The 17,985-nt window shown below is 37.9% G+C and overlaps 1 protein-coding gene across 1 annotated transcript; it reads right to left on the minus strand.

The window, feature by feature from the left end:
- Window positions 1-479: 479 nt before the first annotated feature.
- LOC128529821 (gamma-glutamyl hydrolase) lies at window positions 480-5,728 on the minus strand. The gene is made up of 9 exons (XM_053503361.1): window positions 5,499-5,728; window positions 4,359-4,473; window positions 3,991-4,041; window positions 3,089-3,173; window positions 2,681-2,819; window positions 2,412-2,518; window positions 2,232-2,325; window positions 1,992-2,129; window positions 480-1,209 (listed from the first exon to the last, which is right to left on the minus strand). The coding sequence occupies exons 1-9, from the start codon at window positions 5,605-5,607 to the stop codon at window positions 1,091-1,093; spliced, it is 957 nt and encodes a 318-aa protein (XP_053359336.1). The 5' UTR covers window positions 5,608-5,728; the 3' UTR covers window positions 480-1,090.
- Window positions 5,729-17,985: the final 12,257 nt, after the last annotated feature.

Below are 17,985 nucleotides of genomic sequence, written 5' to 3' on the forward strand. Positions count from 1 at the left end.
GATAGGAGGTTAAGACCAGAGCACAGGGTCAGGCATGATAAATCCTCCCTCGACACAGACACGTTCTCTCTTCTGCTTTTTTCTTTTTGCATTTTCCGCATCAGGTAGTTATAAACGCTTCGTGATCTGTGCTTTTTCCGATCTTTTGCTTTTTACGTTTCCTAAGTTCTATTTATGACACATCACGAGAGACCCCTCTGCAGCTGGCTGATTTAACACATTTATCTCTATATTTCACTGTAAAACGCTATTGGTTCAGATTGTAGCTTTACGTTTGGAAATTCGTGTTTGTCTAATTCTCATTCTCACTCTCCCCTTGATGAACAGCATAGAATTATTTAATTTTTTTTTACATTATTTACTGTATTGCATTACAGTAACTAGGCTACAATTACACAAAGTGACCCACATGCAGAACATATACTGAGTAAGTGATTGAATACAAAGCTGAATAATGTACAGAACACACACACTCTCTCTTCCTGATAGCACGGTTATGAGACTTTTAATAAGTATATATTATAGCTAGCTCCGGGGCAAAAATAAACAGACATGCAGATTAGGCTTATTAGCATTTCCAAGTTGTCTGTAATAAGTGTGTGTGTGTGTGCGCGCGCGCGCGCGCGCGTGCGCCCTGCAATGAGCTGGGACCCACAAAATGATTAAATGACACTTACGTTTTGTATAGCGTCTTAATTAATTACATTTTATTTTATTATTACAATTCTAATTACAGCATTACAGAATTCTCATTTTCAGTGCAATGTTTTTTTCACAATGAAATCAGAGTTTGTACAATGAAATCAGAGTTTTCTCTTATTTTAAAACCTTTTTTTTTTTTTTTACAGTTTTGTTAAAATTTTGTTAAATCTTTAAAAGATTGTTTATAATAAAATGTATCTTGCACACTTTAAAACTGCTGAGATACAGTAGGTGTGTTACTGAGGTACTTGTTGATTCCCCTATACAGGCTAAATGCTGCCCTCTTCTGGTAGAGCAAAAAAGTAAAAAAAAAAATTATATATATATAGATATCAAAGAACAGCAACACATAGAACATGAAAATAAGGAACAAATGCCAACTTTTCATTTAGAAGAAGTAGATTTGTTCATATCCACTGAAGTTTGCTGCATAAACAGGAGTAAAGTTGTATATGAGAGCTTGACTCTCTTCTTCTGGCTGGCTGAAGTGGTGAGAGCTTCTCCTTCCTGCAGAGACAGAAGAGAGACAGAGGTGAGCTGGGGTGAAGCTGAGGCAGCAATACAAACAGACAAGCAGACAGGCAGTCTTATGAGATTTAATTATTTAGAATGTGTGAGTTATTATAAGTAAACAATAGACAGACAGATGGACAGACAGAAAGCCGGGAGCCAGACAGACAGACAGACCAAAAAAAAAAAAAAAAAAAACAGTCAGAAAGACAGACAGAGGCAGAGAAAAAGCATTTGGACAAATCTGTAGACCGGCACACTGATACAGACGAATAGCCAGACATGGAGACAGGCAAACAGACAGACAGGCAGACAGGCAGACGTGCAGATAGACAGATGGAGAGACAGGCAGACAGACAGAAAAACAGAGAACATGCAGACAGAAAGAAAGAGAAAGCATTTCATCAGATATATAGCCAGATAAGACTTTCACATTTTAGGACGGTACAACCACAAACATTAATTTATTTGGATTTTATGTGACACACCAACACAAAGTGGCACACAATGGTGAAGTGGAAGGAAAATGATAAATATTTTTCACATTTTTTTTGACAAATAAAAATCTGAAAAGTGTGCCGAGCATTTGTATTCATCCCCCTTTACTCTGATACCCCCCAACTAACCAAATGTCTTTCACTCCACACTTCCTCATGTGCCACTTTGTGTTGGTCTTTCACACGAAATCCCAATAAAATACACTGACGTTTGATGTTGTGACATGACAAAATGTGGAAAAGTTATGAATACATCAGCAAGTCATTGTAGAGAGACGTTACCTTCATTCACCAGGAACTGGGCCAGCAGTGAGGACACGTGGACTGCGTTTTTGGAATGAGGAAAAGTGTACTGAGGATGCCACTGGAAACGGTTCACCTCTGGATGCCACTGGACGCCGTAGAACGGGTACTTCTTCCCTGTGGACCGATCAGAACAGGAGAAGTCTTCTTAATTCCTCTAAGATTACGAGATAATGTGGATGTCATTCATTAAAAAGAACGCAAACTTGATCCCTATACCTTCCATGGTCGAGACGAAGACAGCGCCGTTCTTCGCCTCGTTGGTGGACAGTACGGTAAAGAAGCTGCTCAGTTTCTCATTTCCAATAAAGACCTGAAAAAAACTGAATTAGGATTAAAACGCTACACATGTGAAAGGATGTAAATGCTCCTGTCGGTCACGCTGGTCGAGTCACGCACCTGCTCCGTCACACCGTAGTGGTGGAAATTCCCAGTGAGCGGTTCCTCTGCCAGCGCCTTGAACAGCTCTGGAGGAAAACTCGCAAACATGCGGCTGGACTGGGCCTCTGTTAAAGAGTTTGAACTTGGAATTAGGATTTCAAGCGAAGATCGGCACGCTGTCTCTGTGACTGACAGGTGGTATGCCCCTCCCACACATCTAGCCTTAGGTCTGAACTTCTGCATTTGCCAGATTTCTATGCTGCGCCACTCTGTAGAGCTGAACGTACCTGAGGTGAGGTTTAAGGGCATTGCGATGTTGTTCGCCATGGTATTGCTTAGCAGGTTCTTTCCCGCCACCTGGACCGTGAGCAGCTGAAACCCCAGACATGTTCCCCAGATAGGGAAGTAATCACCCTCATCATTGGCCTGAAACACAGTGAAACAGATTCAGAACTATCACGTACAATGATAGGAAGCAATACAGTGAACCTAGTCGTGTCATTTCTCTTTTTAAACAGCTGACGAGCCACACGATACACTGCTGATAGACATATAGGTAATGGGAACCGTTGGAGCGAAATCGTATCAGATGGCTTTAAAAACTTTCATGAGGAAGTATCTCATGGAAATTCCATCTCTTTTCACCGCGTCAGATAATTTGACCAACATGAGCCAAGCGCTTGCATGTTTTTTACCTTAAGAGCGAGTCTGAAGTAAATTCCAGCAGTGTGGGCAAAGTCGGACGTTTCCAGATCCACCGCACCTCCGATGAAAATAAGCCTATCGGACGGAGGGAACAGAATCATGCAATGTCAATCATGCAACTCCTGCTTGATGTCTATGAGTGTTATTTATCTGGGTTACTACTTGCTCACTACTTTAATAAGTAGTGTAATGATATCGGACACTCTCCAAAGCTATCAGGGGTGTTCAAGTCAAACCGGGACTTTATGCGTTGGCCGCTAGCTCGCTTTGCAGACGTAAATAAAACATTATGGACGACCGAGAGGAAATTCGGAATAACTTAGAAGCAATTACTACGGAGACAGCATGTTGTTTAAGATGACATCACATAGTTATCAGATGGGTTTTCTTGCTGGAGATGCTTCCGTTACTGGTTTTGAATGTGGGTATTCCCGCTTTTTAGTTCTACGGACCAAACGGACCTGCTTTAACCCATGCTGCGACTGACAATTAATGTATTTATTGATCATTAGAACAACTCTGGCGTGGAGTGATACATAAAGTTAAACGCCCCGATGCTGTTACTGACTATTATCAGCACTCGTGGATTGCCTCTCATCCAACCAGATTGCTCGGTCGGAAATAACTGTTGTATAATCTTGGTGAATCATGCTTTATCAGGACTTTCCTTGCTGCAGGGAAGACATGTTTGCACTAACTGTGTCCAGACTAAATATCAGACTTAAATTACTCGAGGGAGTCATGCAGACACTAATCATATGAGTCACTCATGTGAATCATCGTTGGAAAGAGGGTGCTTTCTAATTAACATTGTCGATGTCGTGAAGCTGAGGAAGTGCATGCTCGCTTTTCTTCTTTAGTCTCTGAAATGTAGGATAAAGTGATTCCGTACCCATTGATTGACCTGAAGATTTTTTCATGTTGTTCTCTGGTCTGATTCAGTCTAGAATGAAAAAAAAAAAAGGTTTGTGTTTAAGACTTTAATAATGTACAGTATAAACAGAATAAACATCCAACACTTACAGACGTTTGCTGAAATGGTGATGATTACATTGATTTGATTTCGATGCTGTAAAGCTGCTTTGTACTATACAATAAAATTTAATTGAATTTCACGATCCAGTATATGCTGCAAGATTTCATGTAAATCCTATTAATCCGAAACATAATCACATACAGTACGTCAAGATGAGCAATGACCTGCTGGACTCATGAGATTCCTGCTCTAAAGTTCAGGTGATGAAGCATGTGCTGACGTACCTAATAGGAATCACCCGGGCTCCACCTGACTCGATGTACTTCACATAGGAAGAGGGAATGTAGGTTCTTCCATACTGTTGTAGATTAGGGTCTGTTACCTCCTGAGTTAAAATACCTGTGAAAGAAAAATTTACATCTACATTTATGTGGACATCTTAAATTAGTAAATGAATATAAATAAATAATGCCACATAAATTCATGTCATTCACAAAAATGTCATTCATTCATTCTCCATACTGCTCATCCTGTACCGGGTTGCAGGAGGCTTGAGGAAGGGAAACCCTGAACAGGGTGCCAATCCATCGCAGTACACACCCTATGGAAAATTTGTGAACGCCAATTCGACTACTCTTCATGTCTTTGAGATGTGGGAGGAAACCCACCATGCACAGGGAGAACATACTCCACACACGCAGGAATCGAACCCTCAAACTTGGAAGCGAGAGGCCACAGCGCTAACCACTAAACCAGCATGCCACTCTAGATCATTTAATAGATTTAATAGTGCACGCCATACAGATTCGTCTAGAAATTAATTGCCGTGGATAAATCAGTAAATGGATTAGATGAAGCTACAGTATATTAAAGTATGCGGTTTGGATTAATGTATTAATGAATCATGACATATACTGTAAATGACTATATAGTGATATGAATTAATCTTTAGATGAATCGTGTTATACTCACTCACTCATCGGTCGCAGGGGGCCTGAACCTATCCCCGTAGACTTTAAATTTTATTAATTTCTTTAATTTTTGTGAGGCTGGGACACCCTGGACAGGGTGCCAATCTGTCACAGGGCACACACACACACACACACTCACACACAGACACACTACGGGTAGTTTGGGAATGGCAGTCAGCCTAATCTGCATGTCTTTGGACTGTGGGGCGGGAATCGAACCCGGACCCTGGAGGAGCAACACGACCACTAAGCCGCCGAGCCATTTATCAATAGACAAAAACATCAAAGGGTTTTCGGTTTAAAATGTTGCATTGTCGGTATTATTGTTATTATTATTATTATTATAAAGCACAGTAATGTGATGCGTGTTTAATATTTGCACCAGTACTGCCTGTCAATACACATAAACAGTGTACACACACACACACACACACACACACACAGTATACACACCGATCACCGGCCGATCGTTCAGCGCCTCTCCGCGAGGAGGAAGCCGTGCAGCGCTCGCGCAGCTCAGCGCGATCACCGGCAAGATCAGAGCTTCGATCCGGTGCAGCATCGCGTCGCAGGATCCCGTCCCCAGCTCTCAGATCCCGGAGACCGCGGGGTTACGCGACCTGTCCCTCGAGAGTGCGCGTGCGTGCGCGGGTGGGTGCGGGCGCGAGCTCAGCGTTTGTGGAAAGTTTGAGGAAGTGGGCGGAGTTTGAGAAATTTGGAATCTCCGCTTTGATCGTAAAAGCTCATGACTAAAGTCACCACACAACCTGAAGTGGCCAAACGTGTCTCTTCCACTTTTCCCATTACGGAATTTACGTTCACACACACACACACACACACACACGGTTAATTTTTTTTAGCTGACCACGCATAGACAAGGCAATAAAGGAAATCACATGTCAGCTCTGAATGAAGTCATCAAGTGGACTTGCAACAGTTTTTTTCCTTCTAATCTGTTTACATGCTATAAATAAATAGCATTACTGTATATATGAACCTTATTTGTTGTAGTTCAGATCTACTGGTGAAACACGGTGGAGGTGGCATGGTGGAGTAGTGGTTAGGACGAGGGTTAAGGGTTCGATCCTCGTCTCGGAGTCTGTGTGTGCATGTTCTCCCCGTGCTTGGTGGGTTTCCTTCGAGTACTCTGGTTTCATCCCACAGTCCAAAGACATGCAAATTAAAACCTTAAAACTACGATCCTGCAACACAACATAGAAAAAAGACGATTAAAAAAAAAATTGCTTATATGGAAGCTCTCCCAGGTTTGTGTTACCGTTGAGTCTTCAGACCTCGAACTGTGCATTTACTAAGCATTTAACTATAGGATCTAGGCTTTCTGTGACCCTGTATAGGATAAGCTGTGTGGAAGATGGAGGTGCAGTTTAATACCCTGATTCTGGGTGAAGCCTCATCCACCTCAGTCTGCTCAATTCCTTATTCCTAATTCCATATCACCAAAAGATATGAATGAGATATTATGATTGTGGTGATGATTGTTATAATAAAATAAGCATGCAAAATTGATGCATGATCTGGATTAGCAATATTTCCTTACAATGCTTTATGGCGGCGGAGAGATATTCTGAATGATTGTTTAAACCATTTATAGTTTGAAACAACCTTTTTAGGCAGCAAGGTTTATTTCAAGGGTGGCAGCTGTTACCCCATGTGTCCCCTTGTGTCACTTACAGTATGTCACTGGTTTTCAATCACTGTGAAGCCAATGACTCAACTTTAAAGTAAATCCCACTGTATATAAATTTGAGCCTTTTCTTGATCTTTTGCCAACAGAACACATTAGGTTAGGATTGGGGCTTACTGGGTTACTGACCAGGAGGCCTGGGGTTCAAGCCTGAGCACTGCAAAGCTGGCCCTTGAGCATGACCCATAATCCTCTTTGCTGCAGGGGTGCTGTGTCACTGCTGACCCTGTGTTTGACCCCAGCTTCCTAAGCAGTTAGGAAAATAGCAGAAAATAGGTCCACTGTGATGTAATGTGTAAAACCCTTTTCTTCTAAGTTGACTTTGAACTTCAAAACATAACTAGTTCAATAATGTGCCTTGTAATTAACATGATATAGCTTAGATAAGTCTTAAAGCCACTGACCCACTGTCTGTGTTTAATGTCCGGTTAATCACCTGAAAGTTTGTAAAACATTACTTACCCTGCAAGTCCAAGAATAGATATGAAGAGATTTTTCTAGAAAATCTAGGTTTATCTTTAACCGATGTTAAACTGTACATGTTACTCAATATTACATGTACTGTATATCAGCTACAACACACATTAAAATGAAGCTGTTAATAACTATTGAAAAACAATGATAGTAAAACTAATTAAAATGTAAATAGTTATTTATAAGTGGATAAGAATACAGCATTTAAAAATAATTTTTAAATGCATTTAACTTTTAGCAGAGTAATTAGTTAATTACGTTTAGCAAAGATATTAAATAAATATATTTAAAAAATAATTCTCTTGTTCTCTTATTAATATTTACTGGAATAACACATAATAATAATAATAATAATAATAATAAACTCTAATTAGTGATAATTTTTTATGTAAATCTATTTTTTATTTTTATATGTTTAATAAAATAAAAGTTTATTATTTTTTTTAGTGCCTTAATACTGTCATTAATATTATGTCCTGGACTATCATGATACTTAAGATGGATAATATAAACATTATAGTAATAATAATAATAATAATAATAATATTAATAATAATGATAATATTAATAATAATAGTATTAATATTCTATTATAAATAGAATATGAATAAGTAAGGAACAACAAAGAACAAAAGTTAGAATAAAATAGAATAAAAACTTTTTTAACTGCAACAAAGAAAATTACACTAAGAGAAGTATAAATTTGAAAATGTGAATATTTTGGAATAATTTACAAATCTACAATTCACAATTTACAAAGTAAAACATAGAAATTTCTATATATTAAAATATAAAAGTAAGATATGGCATGTAAGTATGTTATGTTATGTTAAACTTCGAACGTCTGTGTCAATTAATATCCATACTGTATTGTACTGTACTATACTATACCATAATATTAATATTTCTTCATAATATTAATATATTAATATATTATAATATATATTAATATTATAATATATATTAATATTATGTCATAAAAAATCTTTATACTTGAGACAACTTTTTCATCTAATAAGTTAAACCTTGAACTTTATTTACTAACTCACATACCAAATACACACCTGGAGCCTATCCCAGGAGGCTTAGGGCACGAGGCAGGGGTACACCTTGGACAGGGTGCCAGTCCATCGCAGCTGCGTTATACCCGGAGTATGTTATAAATATTTTATTTTGAACAAGTAAGGAATAAACAAGTATTTACATAATAATATATTTCTCTTTCTATTTCTCTTTCTAGTCTAAGTTACCATGGAGTCTAGTTCAGTTCAGCACCAGCATGGTACCAGGATGAGTCAGACAGGTGCAGAGGTGGTCTGGAACACTGGGAGCTCGGGAGCAGCGCATGTAGCTCCAAACCATCATGAAGCAGAATCCAGCTGGGGGTGATCCTTTTCTGGATGCCTCAGGATCCTTGCAGTGTTGGCCTCTGTCTACTGGGGCTGGCACAACCTCAATGTACCTCAGGATGGGTAGAAACGGAAAGAGCAGGTGGAAAAGAATTAGTGTAGTTGCCATTCATTATATTAGCAGCACTAGGTGAGAGTGTGGATTTAAATGTACTGGAGAACGAGGTTATGGGATGAATTATGTGTACTGTATGCCAGGCTAAAGAGATGTTTCTTAAGTCTGCTTTTAAACTGGGAGAGTGTGTCTGAGTCCCATTTTTAGGAAGACTATTCCAACGCTTGGGAGCTAAATATGAGAACGCTCTACCCCCTTATGTGGACTTTGATATTCTTGGCTGTACCAGAAATCTAGAGTTTTGTAATCTTAAGGAGCGCTGCGGATCATAACATGACAGAAGACTGGCTAGATACATGGGATCTAAACCATTTAGAGCCTTGTATGTACTGTACATAGTTCTAGTTTGTAATTAATTCTAAACTGAACAGGTAGCCAGTGCAGAGATGATAGTATTGGGGTTATATGATCATATTTATTTAATCTAGTGAGAACTCTGACAGCTGCATTTTGGACTCACTGTAGCTTGTTTATTGAGGATGCAGGACAACCACCTAGTAATGCATTACAATAGTCCAGAAGGTCATGAATGCATGAACTAGCCTTTCTGCATCAGATATGGTTAAAATTTTTCTACGCTTGGCAATATTTCTAAGGTGGAAAAAGCCTGTTTTTGTAATATTAGAAATATAATAAAAAGTTGCTGTCTAATATCACGCCCAGGTCTTTCACTGTCAAGGACGGTGCTGATAGTACCTCCTTCTAAATGATAAAGTGTGAGAGCATGTGTGTACTGGTTTTTGGACCAATACATTTCTCTCTTGTCTGAATTTAATAAGAGAAAATGATCTGTCATTCAAAATTTTATATCTTGGACACACTCAGTTAATCTGGACAACTTGGATATTTCATCAGTTTTCAATGAGATGTACAGTATAACTGGGTATTATCAGCATAGCAATGGAAACTTATACCATATCTTCTAATGATGTTACCCAAAGGAAGCATGTACTAATTATGGAGAACAGCAGAGGTCCTAAATCTGACCCTTGTGGGACCCCATATTTTACTGGCATTACACCGGACAGTTCTCTATTTAGATCTACAAAATGTTGTCAGTAGGACAGGTAGGATCCAAACCATTTTAATGCCTGTCCCTGAATACCTATGTGATAAGAATATTAAGATCTTTAGTGTCAAATGCAGCATTAGGATCAAGTAAGACGAGTATTGAGATGCAGCCTTGGTCTAAAACTAAAAACAAGTCATTCGTGATTTTAACTAGCGCAGTTTCTATACTATGATGGGGCCTGAAACCTGACTGAAATTCTTTGAAGATATTGTTTTGCTGTAAGAATGTGCATATTTAAGCTAACACCACCTCTTCTAATATTTTTAAGTAAATGGAACGTTTGAAATCGGTTTGTAATTGGTTATTTCATTACCGACTAGGTTTTTAAAGAAGTGCTTAATAACTGCCAACTTGAAAGATTTAGGGACGTGACTTAAATATAGTGAAGAATTTATAATGTTTAGAAAAGGCTCTCTAGGTGTATGTATCACATCTTTTAGTAATCTAGTTGGAACTGGATCTAACCAACACGTTGTTGATTTAGTTTGTACAGCTCTTCTTGTCTTTTACCTGTAAAGCATTGAAAATCTATGTGTCACGTGTCTGTGTCATGCCGAGAATTTACCAAGTATTTTATTTACAAATGATACACAATAATAGCTTTTTATTTCTATTTATATGTTATGTTAAACTTTAAACGTGAATGTGCCGGTTACTAGCCGTACTGTACACTTTTTTCCCCAAGCGGAACTACATAACAAATGGCGATTCCTCAAGATCCGACAATACCCAGAATGCATCGGCGCTCCACGTGACTCTCGGGGCTCACTCTGATTGGCTGAGAGCGGTTCAGCGGGGAGAAAGATGCTACGGTTCATGTCTAAGGCATCTTGTTGACTTGTGCGCGTCCTGTTTAGCGACTGACGTTTTTTTTCTTTAAAAGTTTGATGTGTTACATTTGTTCATTTTTTTTCTGTTTCTTGGCATGAAATGTAAATTTATGAGAGTTTTCCCCAAATAAAGCAAGAGACATGGTGGACCGAGTGAACGGAGATGATTTATCGGAGAGAATTTACGGCGCGGCGAGTAACGTTCACGGTATGACGTTTTGGATTTGTTTCTTTTTTTTTGACAGTTACATTGTATAAGGTTTAAATGTAGCGAAATGTTTGTTTTTAAAATAACGTATAAAGTTTGGCACGCCTACTTTGTTTTTATTTGTATCCACGTTCGTTAAACAATGATGTGGAGTAAAAGTGCCGTAATTCACTTAATTGCGTCGGTATTTTGAGTGATTGCGCTACTCAGTGACGCTGACGTTACCTTGTTGTCATTGGTTACAGAATATTTCCTCTGTCAAAGTTTTTTTTTTATTTTTTATCTTTGAACAGGCAAATGCTTTTAACAGAAAAGTTGTTTTTCTGTTTGTGTGTGTCTTTGCAGATATTTTATTTGGCTCAGCTCACCCAAAGCAGGTCGTAAACAGTGAACTTTTGAACTTGGCCAAAGCTTTTCAACCCCCCACTTCACACGTTCACAAGCGCTCAGGAATGTGCTGCCAAAATACTGCATTTAAAAAAAGCATCCCATATATATACACAATAATGAAGTGAAATGCATGCTGGGAAATTAGGACAAAAATTCACCATCAGTTTTAATATTACTAATCATTGGAAAACACCTCTAGGCTGAAGGACCGAACAAGATGGAGACAGCTCCTAAAACAAACAAACAAACAAACAAACATATCTCAACACACACATACATTTGTTTATGTATTTTGTTTTTTAAATAAAGAGTCTATTAAAAACAGACTAGAAACACCACCAATTTTAAGACTAGCTTTAAAAAAAAAAAAAAAAAACAGGTCACCATTTCAGCATGGTCACATTATTGAGCTGCATCAAGCAAAGAAAAAAAAGCAACTAAGGAGATTGAAAATGACCACAACTGAGTTCAACACCTGTTTATCAAAACCTTGAAGGGTAGTGCTAAACTGTTGACTTTGTGGAAGAAATGTGGTCAGGGGAAATAATAGAATCATGATTGGAGATCATTTAAATTCTTGGTGAAGTTGTATAAAAATAAAAAATTGACAGTGAAAACCAGAGTTATGTTTAATAGTGAAATTTTCATGCACACGCAAAGCATAGCTGCCTCTCGAGCAGTTGACCCGGGTTCAGTTCTCACAATAAATTTTTTTTTAAGTGTGCTGTATAATGGCTGACCCTGTGCTTTCACCCCAGCCTACTAAAAAGAAGGGGATATTTTACATTTATGGCATTTGGCAGACGCCCTTATTAGAAGTAACTTAACATTTTTTAAACCTAATTAAACATATGAGCAAGTTAGGGTTAAGGACCCAACAGGGGCAACTTGGTGGTGGTAGAGTTTAAACCTTGGATCTTTCTGTCAGTAGTCCAACACCTTAAAAGATTTATACTGATGAATAAAGGCTAAACTTTACCTTTAGGATTGGGACTAAACAGCTGGGTGTGTATTAGAAAACCACTTTGTTAGTGAGACTAATCAGAAAACAGGCTTGTATTTGCTGGGGATCATAAAGACTGGACTTTGGAATGATGGAAACAGATCATGTGACCTGATGAGTCCAGATTGAGACTATTCCAGAGGGGTGGGCGTGTCAGGGTAAGAAGGGAAGTGCATGACGCGATGCACCCATTGTGCATAGTGTCCACTGTACAAGCCTCTGGAGACAGCGTTATGATCTGGGGTTGATCAGTCGCTCAGGTCGAGACTCAACAACGTTATGGTGCAATAAAATTAAGTTAGCAGACCACCTAAATGTACTGAATGTCCTGGTTATCACATCTATAGAGTTTTTCTTCTTCCCTGATGGTACAACCAATATTCCAGGACTCAGATTGAACTGGACACCATATTGTGTGTTTTGATCCAATCTAAAGGTGAATGCACTCTAAGCATGTGCGACTTGGCCAGCAGAGTCTACAGAATACAATCAGTAACCCTTGTCTCACTTTTGCAGGCTTATTAACAGCATTTAAACCTTTTTAAATACTCCATAACAATCAAATGATATACTACAGCATGTCACCCATGTTTCCGGATCATTCTCTGTTTTTACCAAGGACATTCAATCTGAATTCAGGTCCAAACATCTATCTGTATAATATATTTTCTAATCAGAAGAGAATTATTTACCGTACATATCGCATTGCTCGAGGTCAGAGGTTGTTTTAAAAAGGCTGAGAGCTGATAACGCCGTTCATGCAGGAAATCTCATCAGACACAGTGATGTCCTGTGTATCTCAGGCTTCAGAAGGCAAACCTGGAACAAACCCAGTATGCATATAAAGGGATTAAATCTAAACTATTAATTATATATGTAGCTTATAGATCATATATAAGTTGATATATATAAGTTAATCATTATCAGGGTCATTAGAATTCAATTTCCAAATTATTGGTCACACACAACCATAAATGGCATGGTGTGTGGAGTGAATTATTATGTCACAGAGTCATAAGCAAAGAATTTACATAAAGAAGCATTTACTATTAAACAGGTAAGAGATCAGGGGGGAAAATTAATTCAGTTATGTGTTGCGATTCTTTTGTGTGGCACTGCCACACTGACAAAAACATTTCTATTTTCTAAAATCTATCTTTATTTAATTTCATTTATTTTATTTAAAATTATATTTAATTTACTTTTTTTTTTTTAAGTGTTTGCATTTCAGGTGCTAAAATTCTGCAGTACCGCTATGATTCTACAGGTGGTGCTCTAAACTATTCACACTCCAGATGAGGAGCAAATTATTTGCTAAATTAGATTTCGAATCAGGATATCTATAAAATTGTGATAGTAACAGAATCACAATACAAACTCGTGATAATATCATAACGGCTGGTCCCTATACGGAAGTTATGAAAGATTAGGAGAAGTGCATTTTTATTTCTGGAAAAATAAAACAGATTATTATGATTAATTATAATTAATTATAATTCCGTCACATTTCATTTTCCCCCCCTTTCAAGACCTGAGTGAGGACATAAAATCTGTCTTAAACTACGTATTGATTATATTCCTGTACTATCCTCATATGAGGCCTGCCCGGTGTCCCCAGCACGGATCGATCTATTTATTTATAATAAGGACCATTTAAATTCCGTTCAATTCCACAAGCAAGTCCATCGATCGTTCCCTCGGATATCGAGCCCGGATCGGTACATCGTAACTGACGTCAGATATCCGGCCGTGCAGGCTTCCGTCGCGATGTTGTTCCAAAAGTGATTTTTGCAAAGCCGTCTCTTATATTTATACAAGCTGTAAATGTGACATGCGTCGCTGTGGATTGGGTTAATGCATAGCCGGATGTCTTTTGTTTGTTGAAGATCGTAAGACAGAACTTTACTCTTTACTCATCATCTTTGTTTAAGCTCGTATCATGATGATGATGATGATGACTTTAACCATTACAGATAATATATAGATTCCTCAGGATGAGGTGTCGCCCTTAGTGTGTCAGTGCTCGAAACAGATCTGATGCAGGATGAATTATAGATGATGGATTGATGACGTTTTGTGTTTTTTTTTTTTTTTTTGCAGAGTGAGAATCTGAGCATGTGTGTGTGTGTTTGTGTTATCAGCGCTTTGTGACAATTGCCACAGATAGGGAAGATTAGGGCTGTAAAATTCAGCTGTTTGATCTGAGAAAAGTTCATTCTGGGCCATTTGCTCCGAAGCCCTGCAGACGTAGAGCCGCTCTGTCAATCATTGTGTGTCACGTGACCAGCGAGGTGAGGACAAAGATATGGCCCTCCATTGCTATGGTAATAGATTCGACACTCCGTGCTCCTCTAATGACCCCTCGACCGCTTGGATGAAGGTCATGTGTCCGGCACCTTTTGGCCGCGATGGAAAAAGTGAAGGCCAGGTGAAGGACGGGATTGATTGATTGATTTTTTTTTTTCCTATAAAAAAATAATTGAAAGACTTAAGATGATTTTCATGTAAATGGAATCACCACTTTAGTAATAATCATACATAAAGGATGCATGATCATCTGTACAGCTCATTAAGATGATCTAATTATCATTTATAATTACGATCAGATAATTAGATGAAAGAAAATAAAACAAGTAGGATGAACTTACCGGGCCGTCTTTGACATATACATTATAGGAAATTTTATTGTTACATTTTGTCTAACTAATGTCTAAGAAATACTGTAAAGCATAGATGGTTTAGTAAAATATATAAAATCCATAAATTGCTTAAAATGCACCAGTGGGATGTGTGTATATATATACAGTATATATATTTTTTACATCAGGATTTGCGTAACAGTAAGCGTAATATCTTAGAGAAGATGTCTCAGGTCTTCTCAGAGCTGTGTCACACTTGCTTCTTTTTTTTATTTATTTAAAAGGCATGTTAAAAGTGAAGAATTGAATAGAAGAAGACTGGACTGGAGGGCTTTAAAGGACAGGGAAGTTGAGGGAGAGCGAGAGATCAATAGGTGGCGGTGATGCAACTTACAGAACTCCAACCGAAGTGCTGAGAAGGAAAGTGTCGAGAGTGTGTAGACGTGCCGGTAAAAGCAGACAAAGAGACAAAACCAGAGAAGACATGGTAATACAACCTACTGAGTTCCAGCTGCCGTTAAACAACAGCAAAGAAGAAGAAAAGCAAAATATATAGAATTTACAAGCCATTATTTTAATATTAGAATAAATAGCTTTTCAAGTTTCAAGTTTTTTTTGGTCATATGCACAGTAAAGAAACACGTTCTTCCGTACAAGGACATTCTTTCTTTGTTGTCTCCAATGAATGCCACGGAAAAATAAAATAGATATAGGTATAGAAAAGAATAAATTATATATATATATATATATAAAACACAGTTTTAAAAGCAAAAGATGAAAATATATACTGTATGGAGTGCAAATCCACAAAGTGTATGGAAAAAGTTTGCAGTGTGTTTGAGTAAGTCTGCACTGAGGGTGCAAATGATTGTGCAAATCCCACAATGAATGTTTAAAGATCAGTGTGAACAGTTCGAATCTTAAACACAGTAAACCTGTATATAAACCCATTTTAACTAACTAGGGAAACATGCATGGAAACAGTTAATAACAAATATGCCAAAACAAATGATAAATTTTACTAATATTAATATTCTGAAGACATGTTTGGCAGCTTTTTGTACATACAGTAGAGGTAAAGATAAAAACAAAAAAGGTTTTCACAGAATCCAGTCCTGATGGGACGAAAGTCATGTGTGATGTTTAAATGTGAAAGAGACCTTAACTGTGCTCAAGAAAAACACTGTGACGTGAGGGGCGTCACTTTTCACACTGTAAGGCGATCGCAGGGTTTGTAAGAAACGATTTGTATTAAGAGTCAAGAATGTAAGTGAATGTGATTGGCAGAGAATTGCTCTTTTATAGTTGTTTGACGTAGAGAGAAAACGATGATCAGTATTTAAAGCTCAGAAGTCTATATGTACGTCCTGTCAATAAAGACTTGCATGCATTGTTTATTTTTTCCCCGCCGCAGGTTTTTGTGCCGTGATGCTGCATGCAGATGAGCATGACGGAGCGGGTGAGTCCGATTCTTAAGAAAATTCTAAGCGCTGATACGAACACTAACACTTTTCCACACGTGTAGGCTAAGCTACCCGAACAGAAACGAGTCGTGTATCTCACACGTTCATTCGCACTCACGCTGTAGTGAGCTTGTATCCACCAGGGGGTGCTGTTCTGAGCACACACACACATGAACTGAGCACATGGACTTAATGTAAAAATCTGCAGTGTTTAAATCACAACATTGATTCTATTGATTTCTTTTCACTGATGATTGTAGAAATGATGGTAGATTTTTTTGTTTGTTAAAAAAATCTGTATAACATGACAAATCCACCTAAAATATAATATCTGCCAAAAACCAAAACCTGTTTTTTTTTTAGCATGCTGTTTTTTTGCAGGTCACATGACCAGGGCCCTTTATAATAAAACACGGCTGACACAGTAAGAGTTCTTGTGATTAAAGAAGAGATGTAATGTGCACAGAGCGCTTTTTAATCGAAGCAGAGATCACATCCGACAGCATTTTCGAAAGATGGAGATGATATTTTTATGCACTGTGCATTAATCTGCATGAATTAATCTTCACATAATGCTGAAGGTCATACACGTTTCTCAACAAAAATGTAACGTTTACATTTCTTATTTAATTCTACACCGAAATATTAATGCAAATACATTTATTAGGGATGGAAATCATCAGAGATCTTTACTGATATTGTCTTACAGTGTTATCTGAAACACATAAACATACATAAAAGATTAATAAACTATGCTTTTACCACATACAGTGCTGTGCATAAGTATTCACCCCTCAATCCTTAACACATCGTATTATTGTATTAAATGCTCAATATATACAATATTATTGTGTTACTGACTCAAAATGCATTTGATTCAGTATCATGCATCACATTTTAGCAGCGAATTTTATGCTTCTGTATTTGCTGCTCTATCTCGCCCTTAGTGGAAATAATAGAAGTTATTATTATTATAATTTTTAATAGCGTGATTGAATTTGCATCAACAAGACGATTTAAATTTCTTCATTTAGCGGGTCTGAATTAGAACCTTTACCCTTTATGTTTAACCCCACCCTGACTTGTACCGTTTACATTTATACAGAACTAACCGTGCGAGGTGAGTCAAATATACAGAAGGTTTTTTTTTTTTCCTTTTTAAAGAGCTGGGGATATAAAATAAGGCAGGCTGTATATGTGGACTTAGTGTGGTGTCGTCTTAGAGGATAAAGCGGTCCACTTAAAAAGGGACTAAAGATCAGAGAGCTTGCATTTTTTAAAATGTATTTATTTATTTATTTTGTTTCTGTCTGACTCTGTCATTGGACAGACTTAAAGCATAAGGAACGCTTGTGCCTGTGTAGTTATTGAAATGAAACAGCGTAAGCTGTGGTACTGTGTAAGTTCATAGCCCCCCCCCCCTTTTTTTCGATATAATAACCTGCACTCTGTGTAACCTTTGCCCTCTGGCCATGTGATCCTGACCTGCTGCACAGTGGGATGTGCATGTGTGGGAATGTTCAGAACAAGGTTCAGCTCAAGTTCACCTCCTTCTTTCTCTCTCTCTCAATTTCAATTTCAAGGTGCTTCATCGGCATGGCACACAATTTGTATCGGGTTACCAGTGTGTCT

This window comes from Clarias gariepinus, chromosome 9 (genome assembly GCF_024256425.1).
Source record: "Clarias gariepinus isolate MV-2021 ecotype Netherlands chromosome 9, CGAR_prim_01v2, whole genome shotgun sequence".
In the NCBI taxonomy this organism is placed as follows: Eukaryota; Metazoa; Chordata; class Actinopteri; order Siluriformes; family Clariidae; genus Clarias; species Clarias gariepinus.